General features: G+C 43.2%; 1 protein-coding gene across 1 annotated transcript in view; it reads left to right on the top strand.

Moving 5' to 3' along the window:
- The first annotated feature begins 2,053 nt into the window (after positions 1-2,053).
- The window catches only part of LOC139459903 (serine-rich adhesin for platelets-like), a 38,798-nt gene continuing 24,189 nt past the window's right edge, over positions 2,054-16,662 (top strand). Inside the window, exons 1-8 of the mRNA XM_071241627.1 lie at positions 2,054-2,181; positions 3,340-3,507; positions 4,643-4,766; positions 5,889-6,052; positions 6,529-6,560; positions 7,250-8,464; positions 8,537-10,241; positions 10,564-16,500. Coding sequence (XP_071097728.1) covers positions 2,079-2,181; positions 3,340-3,507; positions 4,643-4,766; positions 5,889-6,052; positions 6,529-6,560; positions 7,250-8,464; positions 8,537-10,241; positions 10,564-16,500 — 9,448 coding nt within the window. The 5' untranslated portion in view covers positions 2,054-2,078. The remainder of the gene's footprint in view (positions 2,182-3,339; positions 3,508-4,642; positions 4,767-5,888; positions 6,053-6,528; positions 6,561-7,249; positions 8,465-8,536; positions 10,242-10,563; positions 16,501-16,662) is intronic.

Below are 16,662 nucleotides of genomic sequence, written 5' to 3'. Positions count from 1 at the left end.
GAATACTTACCTATTCAGCACAACACTGTGGTCGTGCCAACTTGTGCGGGTAGTGTGTACAAGACAGCAATTTACGTAATTAACTACCTGACATTTTGAATAATGCCATAAGGTACTGCGCATGGTGTGACAACATCATGTTCGACCATGCCGACATGTCACTGACAATTTGATCGAATGTCATATTATTTTTTTTAGACTGACTGAACGAATGTATCATGTTGTATGTCCCCTTTCAGCTATTCCACACTCCTGTTCGATCAATACATTAGTAGCATAACACCCGTGAACACCCAAGTTAGAATAGCTCTTCAGCATGCAATGCTTGTCTCAATAGACGACTATGTCTGTTGTAAGTGGCGACCATCTGGATCGGGTGGTCAGGTTCGCTGACTTGGTTGATGCATGTCAACATATCCCAGTTGCGTAGATCATATCTGGGAAAGTAAGACATGATTTTAATCATTTTCTCTTAGACTGGGTCATTACAAGCATGTTTGCTTGCAAATTTGGGAAAAAAAACAATATTTTGTTTGTTATAATTTTCTTAATTTCAAGGTACTTTAACATTGCTTTCAATATGACAGTGTCTCTTCTTGTAATCTGTGAAATACAAACCATACTATTGGTTATCATTCTATCTATAATGTCTATGTTAACGTGAATTGGAGACCCGTGAAAATCCGGGATAGAATAGGTCTTCAGCAACCTATGCTTGCCGTAAAAGATGAATATGCTTGTCATAAGAGGCGACTAACTGATCGAGTGGTCAGGCTGGCTTATTTGTTGATGCATGTCATCGTATCCCAACTGCGTGGATCGATGCTCATGATGTCAATCACTGGATTGTCTGGCCCAGACTAGTGCTTCAACGAGTACTTGGGGCCGGGTTGGTTTTAGTGGGACTCGAGTCAGTTATCAAGGACTCGAGTACTCGATAAGGGGAGATCACTCTGTTTTAATATTGTTTGAATAATGTATTCCTTGTAGAAAGTAGATGTACATTAGAACAATTGAGAATGTCACATAAAATAGACGTAATTATTGTTTTTCCTTCCCGACTTTAAGAAATTGAATGTGAATGTATCATTATTGCTTCTTTGCTCCAACTCAAATGCCAAGTGTATTCCCTTACACAGATTAACAACTGATTAGCTGGTATATATGTGCTATTTCAGTGCTTACAAATCAAGCGACAGGTCGACAGTTTGGTACAGTTTGAAAACGTGACCAACTCATGAATGAATGAACTTATAGTACTACATTTTCATATTTAGCAGCCTTAGTCTTGCAGCCCAGCAGCTGTGTATATGTGTATGTCACGTGATGCACATTATCGATGTTCTCCCTGCGAATTATAGTTCGTGCTTGTTGGCAGGTGTCAAATGAAACGCTGATCGTCAGAAAAAACTTGGTTTGTAGTATTTGTAGACGTGACGTAATGTTTTTGAAGGTTGTGATTAAGATTAGTGAAGTTACAAGCAAACATTATCACTGAACACTTCCATACGCTTTCTATTTACATTTCAGTGCAGTTCAATTATACTTATAACATGTTTTAATACTTTTAGATGGCAATTTTGATCTAATGAACCAATATTCTTAAAGGACGTCCTATTTTCGGGTACTCGAGTACATGTCGAGTTTCACCCCTCGTGTACTCGAGTCCAAAAACTTGGACTCATGGAAGCCCTAGCCCAGACTTGATTATTTACAGACCGCCATGATATAGCTGGAATATTGCTGAGCGCGGCCTTAAATAACAAACAAACAAACAAAACAAAATAATTCCAAACTTTGTAAGTTTTGGCCTCTGAACAGGTCTCGCTAATTCCTGTGGAAAATAGATACAGACATCTGTAAGGGAAATCATTACTGCCAAATACATGTACATAGCAATTCAACATAACAAGATCATTGGACATGCTGGAGTTAATCTCATGTTATCTTAAATCTTAATCTTAATCAGTTATCTTAAATGACTGAATAGTTTCAAAGTCAGATGACATTGACACAGGTGCCTCAAAACTCATGCTCACTGTTTCAGAAACTGTGACCATGGTGATGTACTACCCTGCATGACAATGGACGCAGCAGCAGCGTGTGGGTGTCCATCAGTGGATGTCACCTGTGTGGTCAGAAGGAGGAGGAAACAAGTGGACTTTTCCCAGCTCGGGAAGGGTGAGCACAACTGAGAGAATGTACCTACCGGTATAACATGGGTGTGTGTTGTGTCCCTCCGTCTTCTAGGCAGGTGGAATATGGACTTTAAGCTCTAGAAGCTCTAGCACCATAATAGGCAAGGATCCAACAGCCTTTTGCTCTAGAAATTTGTTGGGGTTATTTAACAACTAGTGTAAACCTTATTTCACTTCTCCTCAGCTTGTAGAGTGATGTTTGAACTGCTCTCCTCATACACGATAGTCGTTATGATCTTCCCCCACACACAGTCTGCATAAGCACGAAAGGCATCATGCATTGTGCAGTTGTGTACTTTCATTGACAAGGGTTGGAGTTTCTTCTATGGCCACGACTCCAGTTTGCAGAGGGACAAAAAAGAGGAAAAATTCCCGGTTTTAATTGAAGTATTCCCAATTCCTCAGAATTTATGAAAATAAGAACAATAAAAAGCCACTTTTGAACAATATCATGATTCCCAATTTGCCTGGCAAATTCACTTAGTCTTATATCCCTGCAACTGTTGTTAGTGTGTGGTCGTTCAAATTGGCCTCAAAATGAAACTAAGACAGGCAATAGATCGCGAGTCTTTATCTTAATAGAATTAGGGACCAGCAGATGATCTGTAGGCTAGGTGAAATTCATAGAAATTCTCAAAAAATGCTCAGTTTTCACATGCCCATAACTTTCTTAATTATAGATTAATAAAAATAAGTGATATACAACAATAATGATTGTCCTTTTTCCTTTCATGTTGTGTATGTTATTTCTTCATTGAAAAAGAAATGTATATCTGATATTAATTGGCAGGATTAATTAGTGCCACAGGACTCGTGAAGATCCGGGGTAGAATAGGTCTTCAGCAACCCATGCTTGCCGTAAAAGGCGATTATGCTTGTCATAAGAGGCAACTAACGGGATCGGGTGGTCAGGCTCGCTGACTTGGTTGATGCATGTCATCGATCCCAATTACGTGGATCGATGCTCATGATATTAATCACTGGATTGTCTGGTCCAGACTCGATTATTTACAGACCACCGTCATATAGCTGGAATTTTGCTGAGTGCGGCGTTAAACAAGAAACCAACCAATTAGTGCCACGGGATGCTAGCTTCAAGAATGGTGGTATAATACATTAACTGAGGATGGTGTGTGTGGAGATGTAGGTGCTGGGAACTTGAGCTGGTTTGAGGACCTCACACATCAGGCACGGCAGAAACAGCAGCAGCAGCACCTTCCTGATGCTGCCACGCCGAGAACAGATGACCTTCACCTTGCTGGCTTTGACTCCCCATGCTTCCTGCCACAGCCAGTAGAGCTGATGCAAGGTAAGCGAATACTCCCGTGTTATTGTTGGACTGGCGGTCGATATAGATCATAAAGATTGATAATCGCTCACTAAATATCAATCAATTATTGATAAATATTAGAGAAGTAACTGTCAGGAAATATCGTGGAAAGTCCCAAAAGAAATCAACATATTCATGATATTTCACCCCGCTGGCTGCTTCCCATCTTCGACAATTGACATGATTGACAATAACAAGTCTATTTCAGTAAATCTAGACTTTATTTCATCACAATATTTATGTCTTTTATTATCGATGACAACAATTTCATATCCATAATCATTAATATTTCTTCCCATCGACGATAATTATGATTATCAGTCTTCTTGTCCAGCTTTAGTTATTTGCATAGCTACAGGGAGGTCAGAGAATTTTTTATAATACTTCATAGACTGAACAGAAAAACTTAGGGATCGTGAATATTTTTGGGGATATATTTATGTAATTTATTTATATTTATGCAGCCAATTGACAGTGAAGTTCACTGACCTTGTAGAGCGTTCAGTTCAAATCAAATATTGACTCAAAGTCAGCAAGCTGGCATAGCTACAGGGAGTAAGGTTTTACGCCACTTTTAGCAATATTCCAGCAATACTACGGCGGTGGACACCAGAAATGGGCTTCACACATTGTACCCATGTCGGGGAATCGAACCCGGGTCTTTGGCGTGACGAGCCAACGCTTTAACCGCTAGGCCACCCAACCGCCCCTCATGTTTTGAAGTTTGTGAAAATATGTCCTATGAAATTGTATGGATGAACAGTGGACATTTGGAAGATGGGATGTCTTGAAAAAGAAAGCATGAATTTACTTTGTCAGAACATAAACTGATTAATTTTCCAAAATCAACTTTTGATTTTCTATGTGTCCATGATAATTCGATGTGACAATAACATGTACTTTAGAATAATGTCACTGTTATAGCGAGGCGTCAACTTTAACAATGCCTTGATGTCACTGCACTTGATGTGTTACCCTAACAACTAAGATTACTATTTTTTACCAACTACCAGCACCCCTACCCCCTCTTTCTCTTCTTCCCTACCCTCTACCCCCACCCCCACCGACCCCCCAAACCACTCACACACTTCACTCCTTATACTTTTCTGTACAGCTACTACTCCAGGAATAGGCAGCCTGACACCCCTCAGTGCATGGGCTCTTCTAAGTTCCCAGGATCCCAGCACAAGTACACCAACATCAGTGGATCATCCCATTATAGGGAACAGGTTAGACAGGCAAGTATATTGATACAGATGAAACTTTTTTCCTAATCCATATGGAACCTTTGGACTTCAAAGACGGGAAATGTCTTCATGAAACTGACACAATGTAGACTAAGCAATCAAGGCATAGACCCAAATTAATAAAACTGTTTGAGACAACTAAAAATCTAGATGGACTAGTTGTCTTTAAAAATTGAACTATTTCACTTCAGCCATTTGTCTGAAATGAGCTGACTAGTTGCATATGAGAAGTGGTAAATACCATTGGTACCCCAGTCGTCAAAGGTGCCGCAGTTCATTGTTCAGAGTTGCGCCAAAGCCAAAGTCCTATGATCGTGGTTCCTGCACTCTGAGATTATATTTTGGCTTCCATTTGCCTAATTTAATGCCGATATATGAGCAATTACTAAATTATGAGTAAGTTTTAACTAGCCAGACGTGCACGGGTGGCCCAGTCATCTAAGGCGCCTGATTGTGGGTTCGAATCCCAGTTCGCCCCGATTATGTTTCTAGATTTGTCAGCACCATACCTGTGCTCATGGGTTTCACCGAAGCGGTAACGTCTGAGACCTGCGTCACTTCAGGCTTTCCGACCAATTTAATACTGTTAAAAGCAGCATCAAACCCAACTCACTCAATTCATGTTATTTGATTTATAACAAGTATGTTATGGTTTCACTGATAACAGGACCAATAAAGCAGAAGAGGTTTTATTGAATAAAGAAAATAAGAATTTGAAAACAGATCACCTGGACCCGTGAACATTCCGGGGTAGAATAGGTCTTCAGCAACCCATGCTTGCCGTAAAAGGCGACTATGCTTGTCGTAAAAGGCGACTAACGGGATCAGGTGGTCAGGCTCGCTAACTTTGTTGATACATGTCATCGATCCCAATTGCGTGGATCGATGCGCATGATATCACTCACTGGATTGTCTGGTCCAGACTCGATTATTTACAGACCGCCGTCATATAGCTAGAATATTTCTGAGTGCGGCGTTAAACAACCAACCAACCAACCAACGAAAACAGATCCCAATTATGAAAAAATAACACTTTTTTCCCAATATGCCTGCTAAGGGCACTTGGTGTGGAATCCTGGCTGAATGTAATTGTTACTGTTCCTTGGTTGCCAGCTCCTGTCTGGCTTCCCCCACAGCTGTTGAGTCCTGCCTGAAGACTTGTCGTGGCATCAGTGAACGTCTCGGCCTCACTGCCGCCAGTGACGACTGCAACATGTCCTGGACAAACTCCATGGCGACACCATGTCACGGAGGCGAGCTCCATACATCACAGGAGGGTGGGTAGAGCTGTTGATACTCTGTGAGTCAGAACATTTTAATAATTCTCATCAAGCATTATAATTGTTTTGGTGATTGGCTAGTTCATGCCTAGTGTTTTTGTTATTTGTGAAGCGGTTCATGGCAATGTGTCATGGCAATGCACTGCTGCAAATTTCCGAATCAAGGTGGTAAGACACTTTTATAAAATCAGAATCATTTTATAGAGCTGAAAGCTGAATGTCTCCAGAACCTACGCATTCTTCTTTTTGTGTAGGGGGTCAAAGTTATCTCAGGGTTCACCTGATGCGATACTTTCTATGGGGGTGTGGGGGTGAGATCTTCATGCAGAGAGGTATCATATTGGAATAAAAACATTTTGATAGATGTTGATAGAAAACAATAGTGTCATCTTTATAAAAAAATTTATTCAAATGTTTCGAATGTTTCACATGTATCATATTCTTGAGTCTAATGACAGGACAATTTGTTTCAGCTGAAGAGGCTCCTACCCCACCGAAACCAAAAGTAAGACATAGAACACTGTCATGAGCATGTTCCAAACTCATTGCAAGCATTTGAAGCAGTAGTCCACCCCTGTTAAAATTGGTCTTCATCTACCCATGCTTGTCGTAAGAGGCAACTAACGGGATCGAGTTGTCTTGCTCGCTAATTTGGTTGAGGCATGTCATCGTATCTGAAATGCGTAGATCGATGGGTAGGTATATGACTGGACTGTCTGGTCCAGACTTCATTATTTGAAGGCAGCCGTCATATAGCTGGAATACTGCCGAGTGCAGCGTTAAACAAACAAACAAAAGAATACAGCAATCCAAGGGTCTTGATATTGGGATGTTTAATGTTAACAATGCCAATTGTCATCATTCATTGCCACAGTAATAACGTTATGACTGTCTTCAAACAACAGAGACAAAATGTTGCCAGTGCCTACTAAAATGAGGATTGAGTGATCACAATGTGCTACTTGCCTGACTTTGTTTCTTTGGCTCATGATATCATGGAAATTTGCTGCTGTTGTGCAGATGTCTCAGGCTGGAATATTTTTATCAGGGCCCTGAAATTTTGGAGGCAAATAAAACTCTGCTTCTTTTAGACTTAGAACCACATTTTGCTTTGTCTTGGCATAGCCCACTTTGGCATAAAATCTCAATCATTGATTGACGGTACTGTTTTGACATTGCTTTGATCCTTTTCAGGGGTTTCCTCGAGCACTGTTTTCACCCGATCAGGGCAGAACAGATTCGGATGAGTTGGTGAAGGAGCTCAATGCTACAATGGAGGAAGAAGTTCTGTCTGGTGTCTCTCCCGGTCCTCGATCTTCCTGGATGGCACAAACTGACCGAGGGAAGAACTTGATGAGGGAGTTGTTCCTCCGGTCCACTGCACAGACCCAGGAGCTGCTCCAGGGTGGATCTCCCAGTTCCAGAGACCCTCATCCACAGACTGGCAAGTCATCTGCTACACCCAGATCCAGTTGTAAGAAGCAGCAGAGAAGGAACTTCAGAAATGTTTCTGTGAAAAGTAATGTGGCTTCACCACTAGCTAAAGCTGGCAAATCTCCAGTTACCAGTGCGCCTGGACTTAAAACTGTGATTGACATTGAAAATAAAGATGTTCAGTTGAAAATAAACATTTTGCAAATGGCAGCCAGTTTTGAAGGTGATGTATCTACCCTCCCCAATGATGATGTGATGAATAAACAAGTGGTTAGTGATACAGAGGCCGATGTTGTGAATCATTTGATTAACAGAAACCAAACATATCAAGGCAAAGGATATGAGGTCTGTTACTCAGACTCTGCGGAACAAAGCACCAGCTCATCAAGGTTAAACAGACGAGTGAGGAGCACACGTTCTCAAGACTGCTTGAATCAGAACAAGCACCTGTCCTCTGATCAAGGTTGCAGTTGTGTAACGCAGTCGGTTGTGAATGAAACATTGTCCATGTTTGTAGACAGTCCCTCCGGTGCTGAGGTCCGTCGTCGCAGCGCTCCTCTAAAGGGGAAGAAGAGGAAGTCCACAGAAGCCTGTCTGCTTGAGGGTGATGTAGATGCCCTGTTCGCCACTCCTTCTCCACATGGAAGTCAAGCTACCAAACCTCACTCAATACTCTCCTCGTCCAAGAAGAGGAAACATGGATCAGGTGGGAAGAAAGTGAGGTTTGCTGAGAACTTGTGCCGGAGTGAAGAGGAAGGAGTTGGAGCCAGCAAGAAGCTGAACTATGTCCAAGGGACAGATTCCAGCAGGGTGTCTTCCTCCGTTTCTGAAACAGTCCTTGAGCTTACAAGCCAGGACAGCTTAAGGTTGAAAGATCCCAATTTAACAGGGACTGTTAAGCCTGATGAGATAACTTGTACAGATTTTCAGCCAGAAGATAATAATGGTAGACTGAAGCAGAAAGGTACTGAGCCTGTTCTAAACGAGCCTGTCAGTCTACGTGGAGATGGAGATGGTGCAAGACTGAAGGAGAAAGGTACTGAGCAGGTTCAAAACGAGCCTGTCATCCTGCATGCAGACGGAGATAGTGCAAGACTGAAGGAGCATGCTACTGAGCCGGTTCAAAATGAGCCTGTCAGTCTACGTGGAGATGGAGATGGTGCAAGACTGAAGGAGCACGCTACTGAGCCGGTTCAAAACGAGCTTGTCAGTCTACTTGCAGATGGAGATGGTGCAAGACTGAAGGAGAATGCTACTGAGCCGGTTCAAAACGAGCCTGTCAGTCTACTTGCAGATGTTGGTATAGAGCCAGCAGATGGAGAACAGCCACTGTTTGAGTCACAGTCAGATGAAGAGGCCCAGACAGGGATATGCGAATTGAATGTCAGCAATGATATTCAACCAGACATCCCTTGTAAAAGAACACTTGACAATATTCACAGACCTTGTAAGGAGCATTCTGAGCTCAGAAGTGAGAATTGTGATTTTGTGTCAAGTCCCAGTGTTACCGAGATACTGCCAACAGGGACTGAGCAATCCCTAGTACAGGGTGCGGCTGAATCACAGACAGAAAGTACAAACAGGTTGTCTGTACCAAACACCAATGTATCCGTGTGTCAAGGTTACCAGACCACTCCAGTCCGTCCAATACCAGTAGTCCATGATGAAATGTTTTCCCAGATTTCTCCGGCCAGTTTGACTGAGATGTGTCTTGTGGCCAGTTCTGATCAGTCTAAACTCAACACACTTGTTCATGCTCAAGAACCATACTGCTCCTCACACAGGGTTGATGCTCAAGAAACAATCAGTGACATAATAACAGACCCTGCTGCTCTTCACCCACATTCCATGGAACATGTTGATAAGCTTGTTACAAGAACTAGTTCAGCTCAGACAAGAGTATCTACCTCCACTGATGCCAATTCTGTTAAATGCCCTGAGATGGAGACTGCACCATTGGTGCCATCTGTGAGCGACAGAAGTACATTGTCTCATCAACAATGCACAGACAAGCAAACCCCATCAACAGATCTCATATCAAACAAAGAAGCTCTGAAATCAGACAACCTTTTTTCTAATTCAGATAGATCAGGACACGAAGATGCTACTAAGCCACATGTCCAGAACCTTTTCGCCAAGAAACCTAAGGCTAAGCGGTTCTTATACCCTACCTCTTCCCAGATAAAGGCTGTGTGCCCCAAGACTGTGTTCAGCTTCAAAGGTTTGGATGTTGATGCCAAAGCCTCTGCAGCAGTCAGAGAATCAGAACCTGTTGCCAGTGATGTTGCTGTTTCTGTTGCCAGTGATGTTGCTGCTGCTGTTGCCAGTGATGTTGCTGTTTCTGTTGCCAGTGATGTTGCTGCTGCTGTTGCCAGTGATGTTGCTGTTTCTGTTGCCAGTGATGTTGCTGTTTCTGTTACCAGTGGTGTTGCTGTTTCTGTTGCCAGTGTTGCTGGTGCTGATTCTGTTTCTGTTGCTAGTGTTGATAATAAAACAATTGTTGATGATGTTGGACAAAGCATGGATTGTGCACCAATTGGTGGAGCTGGTGTTGTTGCTAGTGTTGGTGTATTGAGTGGAGGTGTAGATGCTTGCAGGGATGGTTCTGCTGACGATGTGAAGGAAAGTTGTACAGTGGCTGATGATGTGCAGACGGGGAAGGACATGGAGGTTGGCAGGAAATCTGTGACTGATCCTCCAGCAGTGACAGACGAGATAGGGACCGTGTTCAAACAGCAGAACCTCAGCATGGGTAGGTATTTAGGATCTCTCATTCTTCCTCTTTGCAGGGATAGATATTGTGCTGTTTTAGTTGCAAATGAACATGATAATGGTCTTTATTTGTGTACTAAAAAAATTGAGCATTTCAAGAAGAGAAAATATACAGTTCTTGACTTTTGGGGTTAGGATTTAATATCATGACCATGATAACACGTCTGTTTTGTTGTATACCCAGAGCAGTGGAATCATAGTATTCTCATACTTGGTCTTCACTATTGAGATATGCCCTCTCAGATATTGGTATACATAGAGTTGGCTTTATCTGATAAATGATGGTTTGTCCATGTCTGCAGGTTTCACCAAGTTCTCGGAGATGTTTGATGAGAGTCTGAATGACTGGGAAGACTGGGACTCCCAGACTAGTGTACCTGATGAAGGTGGTGGACAAACAACCTCCCAGACTGCTGAACCTGCTGATGGTGGTGGACATACGACTTCTGAGACTGCTGTACCTTCTGAAGACGGTGGGCATACGACCTCCCAGACTGCTGTACCTTCTGATGGTGGTGGACATACGACCTCCCAGACTGCTGTACCTTCTGATGGTGATGGACATACGTCCTCCAAGACTGCTGTACCTTCTGATGGTGGTGGGCCTACGACCTCACAGACTGCTGTACCTTCTGATGGTGGTGGACATACGACCTCCCAGACTGCTGTACCTTCTGATGGTGGTGGACCTACGACTTCCCAGACTGCTGTACCTTCTGATGGTGGTGGACATATGACCTCCAAGACTGCTGTACCTTCTGATGGTTGTGGACATATGACATCCAAGACTGCTGTACCTACTGATGGTGGTGGACCTACGACCTCACAGACTGCTGTACCTTCCCATGGTGGTGGACCTACAACCTCACAGACTGCTGTAATGGCTGATGATGGTGGACAAACGACCTCGCAAACTGTTGTAATGGCTGATGGTGGTGGACCTACGACCTCACAGACTGTTGTAATTGCTGATGATGGCGGACATACAACCTCACAAACTGTTGTAATGGCTGGTGGTGGCGGACATACAACCTCACAAACTGTTGTACCTGTTGTTGGTGGCGGACATATCTCACCCTCTACTTGCACTGATGGTACTGCTGGACATGCAGAAGGAGCAAAGATGATAATTGTTCTGCCAAAGTCACTATCAAGTAGTTTGAAACCAGGCAATGATAAATTGTACAACAATTTTCCTAGTGTGCATGGTAAAGATGTGAAGCCACATCAAAATGTGAATCCAACTAGTGTGAAGGTATCTGGTACAGTGAACAATGTTTTCGCTCAGAATGAGGTGTACAGCAGTGTGGAGAATGCATCAGTTGTACGGGAACCTTCTGTGCAGGATGATACTCAAGAGCAGGTCAAGGACTGCAGAGATGTCCTTAGCGGGTCCCAGTGGCTGCCCACCTCCCAGTACGTCCACAACATGGTGAAGGATGTCCAGGAAGAGCTGTTCAGTGACATAGAGTTCTCCCAGGTAGACGGGATAACAACAGAGACCAAAGAAGATGTCAGAACTGAACCTGACTACGAGGAAGAATCAGTGAGGGAAGGACAAGATGAAGATCTTTGTTCTGCCACAAGGAACAAGAAGTTGGCTTCAGAGAACATGTTGGCAGCTTCTGTTCACAACTCAAGAGGACAATGTGTGGAATCTGAATCATCAGTCAGTGTTAGTAAGATGTCTGATGCTGACTGGGTTCCTTCTGCTCCAGAGTGTCACAGCAAGGGGTTGTTCAAGAAGCCTGATGTTCCAGGGAAGGCAAGCAATCAGAGGCCTCTGGTGCTGAGTGACTCAGACGCAGATGCAATGCTGAGTGATATGGACCTTTTTGAAACATGTGCCAAAGACACAGGGAAGCATCTTGGCAGGTCAGCGCAAGAAAACCCTGATGTGTTCTCCAGTGATGTCAGTGGCTTTGAATCAAACAAGAGTGAAGACGATGTTAAGAATGAGCAAAAGTGTAATGTTCACCTACCAAATTGTGTAACTGACTCATCCTTGAGTGACTCGGATACTGATTTGTATGTGACATCCACAGAAGAAATAAAGGAATTGTCTCCAGAAGTTAAGCATCAAAGTCCTAGAAAAAGCAAAATGTCCACAAGGTCAAGGACATCCAGAAAAGACTCTATTCTGCTTAGCAAATCAATGATGATTGGTGATTCTGATTCTGATGTCAATTGTGAGAGAAATGTTTCCCAAAACAGGAAAGGGCATTACTCAGAGACTTTTCTCAAGAAAGAACCAACATTAGTGAATGAATCTGACCCCGATATATTGTGGAGTGACCTGGAAACTTATGGTAAGTCTTTAACGAAAGATATCAAGAATGAAAAGTTGGTGCCAAATGAAAATGAATGTCGATTAGAGAGTAATCAAACAGATACATCCAAAATGGGAAATACATCATTAGCTTTGGAAGAATCAAAGTCGACTGTCTCAGTGGCTATGGAAGACCAGGACAAACAGCAACCAGGCAGGTCAAACAGAGCAGGAAGTATTTCAGGATCGGAGTCAGTGTGGAGCGATCTGGAACAGGGTGAAGCAGAAATTCTTGAGGAGGAAACCGTTGGTTTGTCTCTTGTGACAGAAAGTGGTGTGTCTGTTAAAGCCTCATCAACTTGTCATCAGTTTGTAGCTGTAGATGAGGAGATACAGATCAAAGCAGTCCTCAAGGATGAAAGACCAGAGACAGGAGAAGCTACACTTAAAACCGAATCTCAAGGTTCTGTGATCGCTGTTGGTCAGAGCAATGTAGCTAGAACAAGTAATTCAGCTCTGCTGAATATTGAATCCACACGATTTATGTTGCCATCATTCTCTTGTGCAAGAAAGGAGGTCTTTAACACCCAGGAAGATGCTAGGCGCCTGCTTGATAACCTTGGCTCTCCTCTTTTGGGACATGATGGTGGTGTTCTGGTGTCTGAAACAATGAAGAAATTATCAGATATGTCTAGCACAACATTCTCTGACTTCGCCACTGCTAGTGGTCCACAGTTCAACCAGGATCAGAAGCCTCTTCAGAAAGCCTCTGCCTTGCTTGAGTCTGATGCTGGTATGTCTGAAGAAACAGATAGGTCTTTCCACACATCGTCTGAAACAGATATGTCTAAAACTGCGGCCTCTGGCTTTTCTACAGCAAGTGGTAAGAAGTTCAGCTTTGATCCAAAGTCTCTTCAGAAAGCCTCTGCCTTGCTTGAGTCTGATGCTGGTATGTCTGAAGAAACAGATAATTCTTTCCACACATCGTCTGAAACAGATATGTCTAAAACTGCCGCCTCTGGCTTTTCTGCAGCAAATGGTAAGAGGTTTAGCTTTGATCCAAAGTCTCTTCAGAAATCCACTACATTGCTTGAAACAGGTGACAATGCTTCTGAAGTCAGGCAAAGTGCAAAAACCATCCATGACCTTTCAGAAAATGTCAGTGCAACAGACCTGGGTCATGCTGGATTTTCTACAGCAAGTGGCAGGAAGTTCAGCTTTGATCCAAAATCTCTTCAGAAAGCCACAGCATTGCTTGAAACTGATGTTAGTATATCTGAAGGAACACACAATTCAAAACCTTTCCATACGTCTCCTGGAAATGTCAATTCCCCAGATATTTCTCAAAGTGCAATGACAGGTTTTTCCACAGCAAATGGCAGGAAGTTCAGCTTTGATCCAAAGTCACTTCAGAAAGCCACTGCATTGCTTGAAACTAATGTTATAGCTGGAGGAACACACAATTCAAAACCTCATAAGTCTCCTGGAAATGTCAATTCCCCAGATATTTCCCGAAGTGCAATGACAGGTTTTTCAACAGCAAATGGCAGGAAGTTCAGCTTTGATCCAAAATCTCTTCAGAAAGCCACTGCATTGCTTGAAACTGATGCTAGTATATCTGAAGTTGTGGACACTGATCAAGGGAAGGTGATTCCAGGACAGGGCACAAGGAAGAGCAGCTCTGATTCCAGGCGACGTAAGACATGCATTGAAATAGCAGAGGTGACTGCTAGCTGTGATGCAGACTCAACTGGCACTCTTCCATCTTTTTCTACAGCTAGTGGTAAAGAACTTTCTCTGAATAAAGATGCTCTTATGGAAGCTCAGACCTTGATGACATTAGAGGAAGGTTTAGGAACTGGTGTCATCGCATCAGTGAACCCAAAGTACAACAGAATTCTAGTTCAGAATAGTCTCAAGACTGCTAAAGACGTTGTTCCTCATGGTGGTTGTGAACTAGAATCAATGCTTGATGACTTGCTCAAATCAAAGAAAAGTATGTTTGAAAAACAGTCCAAAGAGGGTGAGTCAAATAAAGATCTTAGTCTTGTTTCACACACATTACAGATAAAGAAAATTGAGGATGTGCTTCAAACTTCAGCTGACGACACAAGACAACCCACAGGATTTAGGTCATCTTCAGGAGGTTTTTCTACTGCTGGAAAGAAAGGTCTTCAGATTGTTGGCAGTAAAAGCATGAAAAAGGGAGACCCAATGTTGAAACCTAAAGGTTTCAGGCCATTTAAAAAGCCCAGGATTGTTCCAAAGCCTAAGACGATAGACTCCCCCACGAAACATATGGAGGTGGATTCTTCACTGACATCTTCTGGTTTTGCTGCAGAAGGAGGTGGAGAACCTGGTGATCTATGGCAGACCACTCCTGAGGACTCAGCAACTAAACAGGATACTGACTCCGAGCTATCTGAGATGATGCTGCTTGAGTTCTCACACGACATGACAGAGTTGTCTCAGTGCGATTTTAAACCTGATGCTCCACAAGATCTGGTTCAAACAGGTGATCAAGGACACTCTCAAGCAGGGGCCACAGCAGGTGCTGGCACTAGTAATGCCGATTGTGATCAAGATAATGACACTGAAAGGGACCTTGGAGCTGATACTGAAACCTTTCTGTCCTGTGAAACACCTTCTGGTAGTGAAAGTCACCAAACTGACACAACAATTAGTTACGGGAAGGATAGGATATGTGAACAAATTTCTGAGAAAAAGAATGTCAACTCACATCCATTCAACACAGCATCAGGGAAAAGAGGAAGCATATCTGAGGAAGCATTGAAGTCGTCCAGATCTCTAACGCCTGAAGGTGAAGGTCATGCTGCAGAGAGCCAGGCACTGCTGGAGGAGGAGCTATTTCGAGGAGATATGAGCAGTCAGCTTGATGTCAGGGCAGTGTCAGCTGGGAGGGAAAGAACCTGTGATGGAAGTCACCCGACCAATGCTCCTGTGTTTAGCGCGGGGAAAGGACCATCTTATCCTGAGCAGGATTCTCGTTCAGGTGGTGGGTTAGTTGAAGTGAGGGTTGCTGAGTTTGGAGGGACTGGCTTCCAGACAGCTTCAGGGAGGCAGGTGTGTCTTTCTGAAGAGGCACTTAGACAAGCGAAAGCGCTGTGGAATGATCTTCCAAGTTCCGATATAAAAGCTGATGCTGCTTTAGAAGAAAGTCCTGAAAAGCAGAATATAAAGATGTTGAATGTTTGTGATGAGCAAGTAGATCATATTGTGCCCAATATTGGTAATGGTGATAGAAAAGTTGCAGGGAAGGACACTGTGGTTGATCCAAGAACTGGGGAAACATCTACCTCCATGGATCAAGAGGCACCAAGGTGTTCACATGGAAATTGGAATTTGGTTTCAAATCTAACCTGTAATGATGATCACATGACGATGTCATCAAATCCTTTCCAGACAGCCTCTGGGAAGGGAGTCAGTGTTTCTGCAGCTGCTCTGAATCAAGCCAGGCAAGTGATGAGTGAGTGTAGGGACATGGCTCATGTGTCAGACGATCCAGGCGTAAGGAATGTTACGTCTTCATCAGATGCCATACATGTGGTTAACACAAGGGAAACAGACCGTATGTCATTGTCCAGCCTGTTCCAAACAGCATCAGGGAAAGGGGTTACAGTGTCCGATAGTTCCCTATCAGCAGCCAGGCAGACGATGACTGATGACTATGTTAGTAGACCTACCACCTCGCATGACCTGTTTCAAACTGCATCTGGAAAAGGCGTCACTGTGAACAAGCAGTCCCTGGCTGAGGCAAGAAAGCTGATGAAGGATGCGGATAAAACCCAATTACCAACAACACCGTCTTCAAGTTTGTTTCAAACAGCATCTGGAAATGCAGTGACAGTATCTGACAGTGCTTTAGTCAAATCAAGGGAAATTTTCGCAGATGAACACTCCAAACATGCCAGTCTGTTCAAGACAGCATCAGGCACCTCCGTTTCGGTTTGTTTAAAATCTTTGGTTCAGGCAAAGTCCTTATTTCATGAACCAACAAATGACACGTGTACAGAATCATCAACCTCAATCAATCCCTCTACTACAGCTGTGGTTAAGGCTACAAATGTTTGGCATGAACAGAAGGTGCCCCAGACATCCAACATGTTCCAAA

This window comes from Haliotis cracherodii, unplaced genomic scaffold (genome assembly GCF_022045235.1).
Source record: "Haliotis cracherodii isolate W230 unplaced genomic scaffold, xgHalCrac1.p SCAF_13, whole genome shotgun sequence".
In the NCBI taxonomy this organism is placed as follows: Eukaryota; Metazoa; Mollusca; class Gastropoda; order Lepetellida; family Haliotidae; genus Haliotis; species Haliotis cracherodii.
The sequence above is the reverse complement of the archived record's forward strand: the minus strand, read 5'-3'. Positions and strand labels throughout refer to the sequence as shown.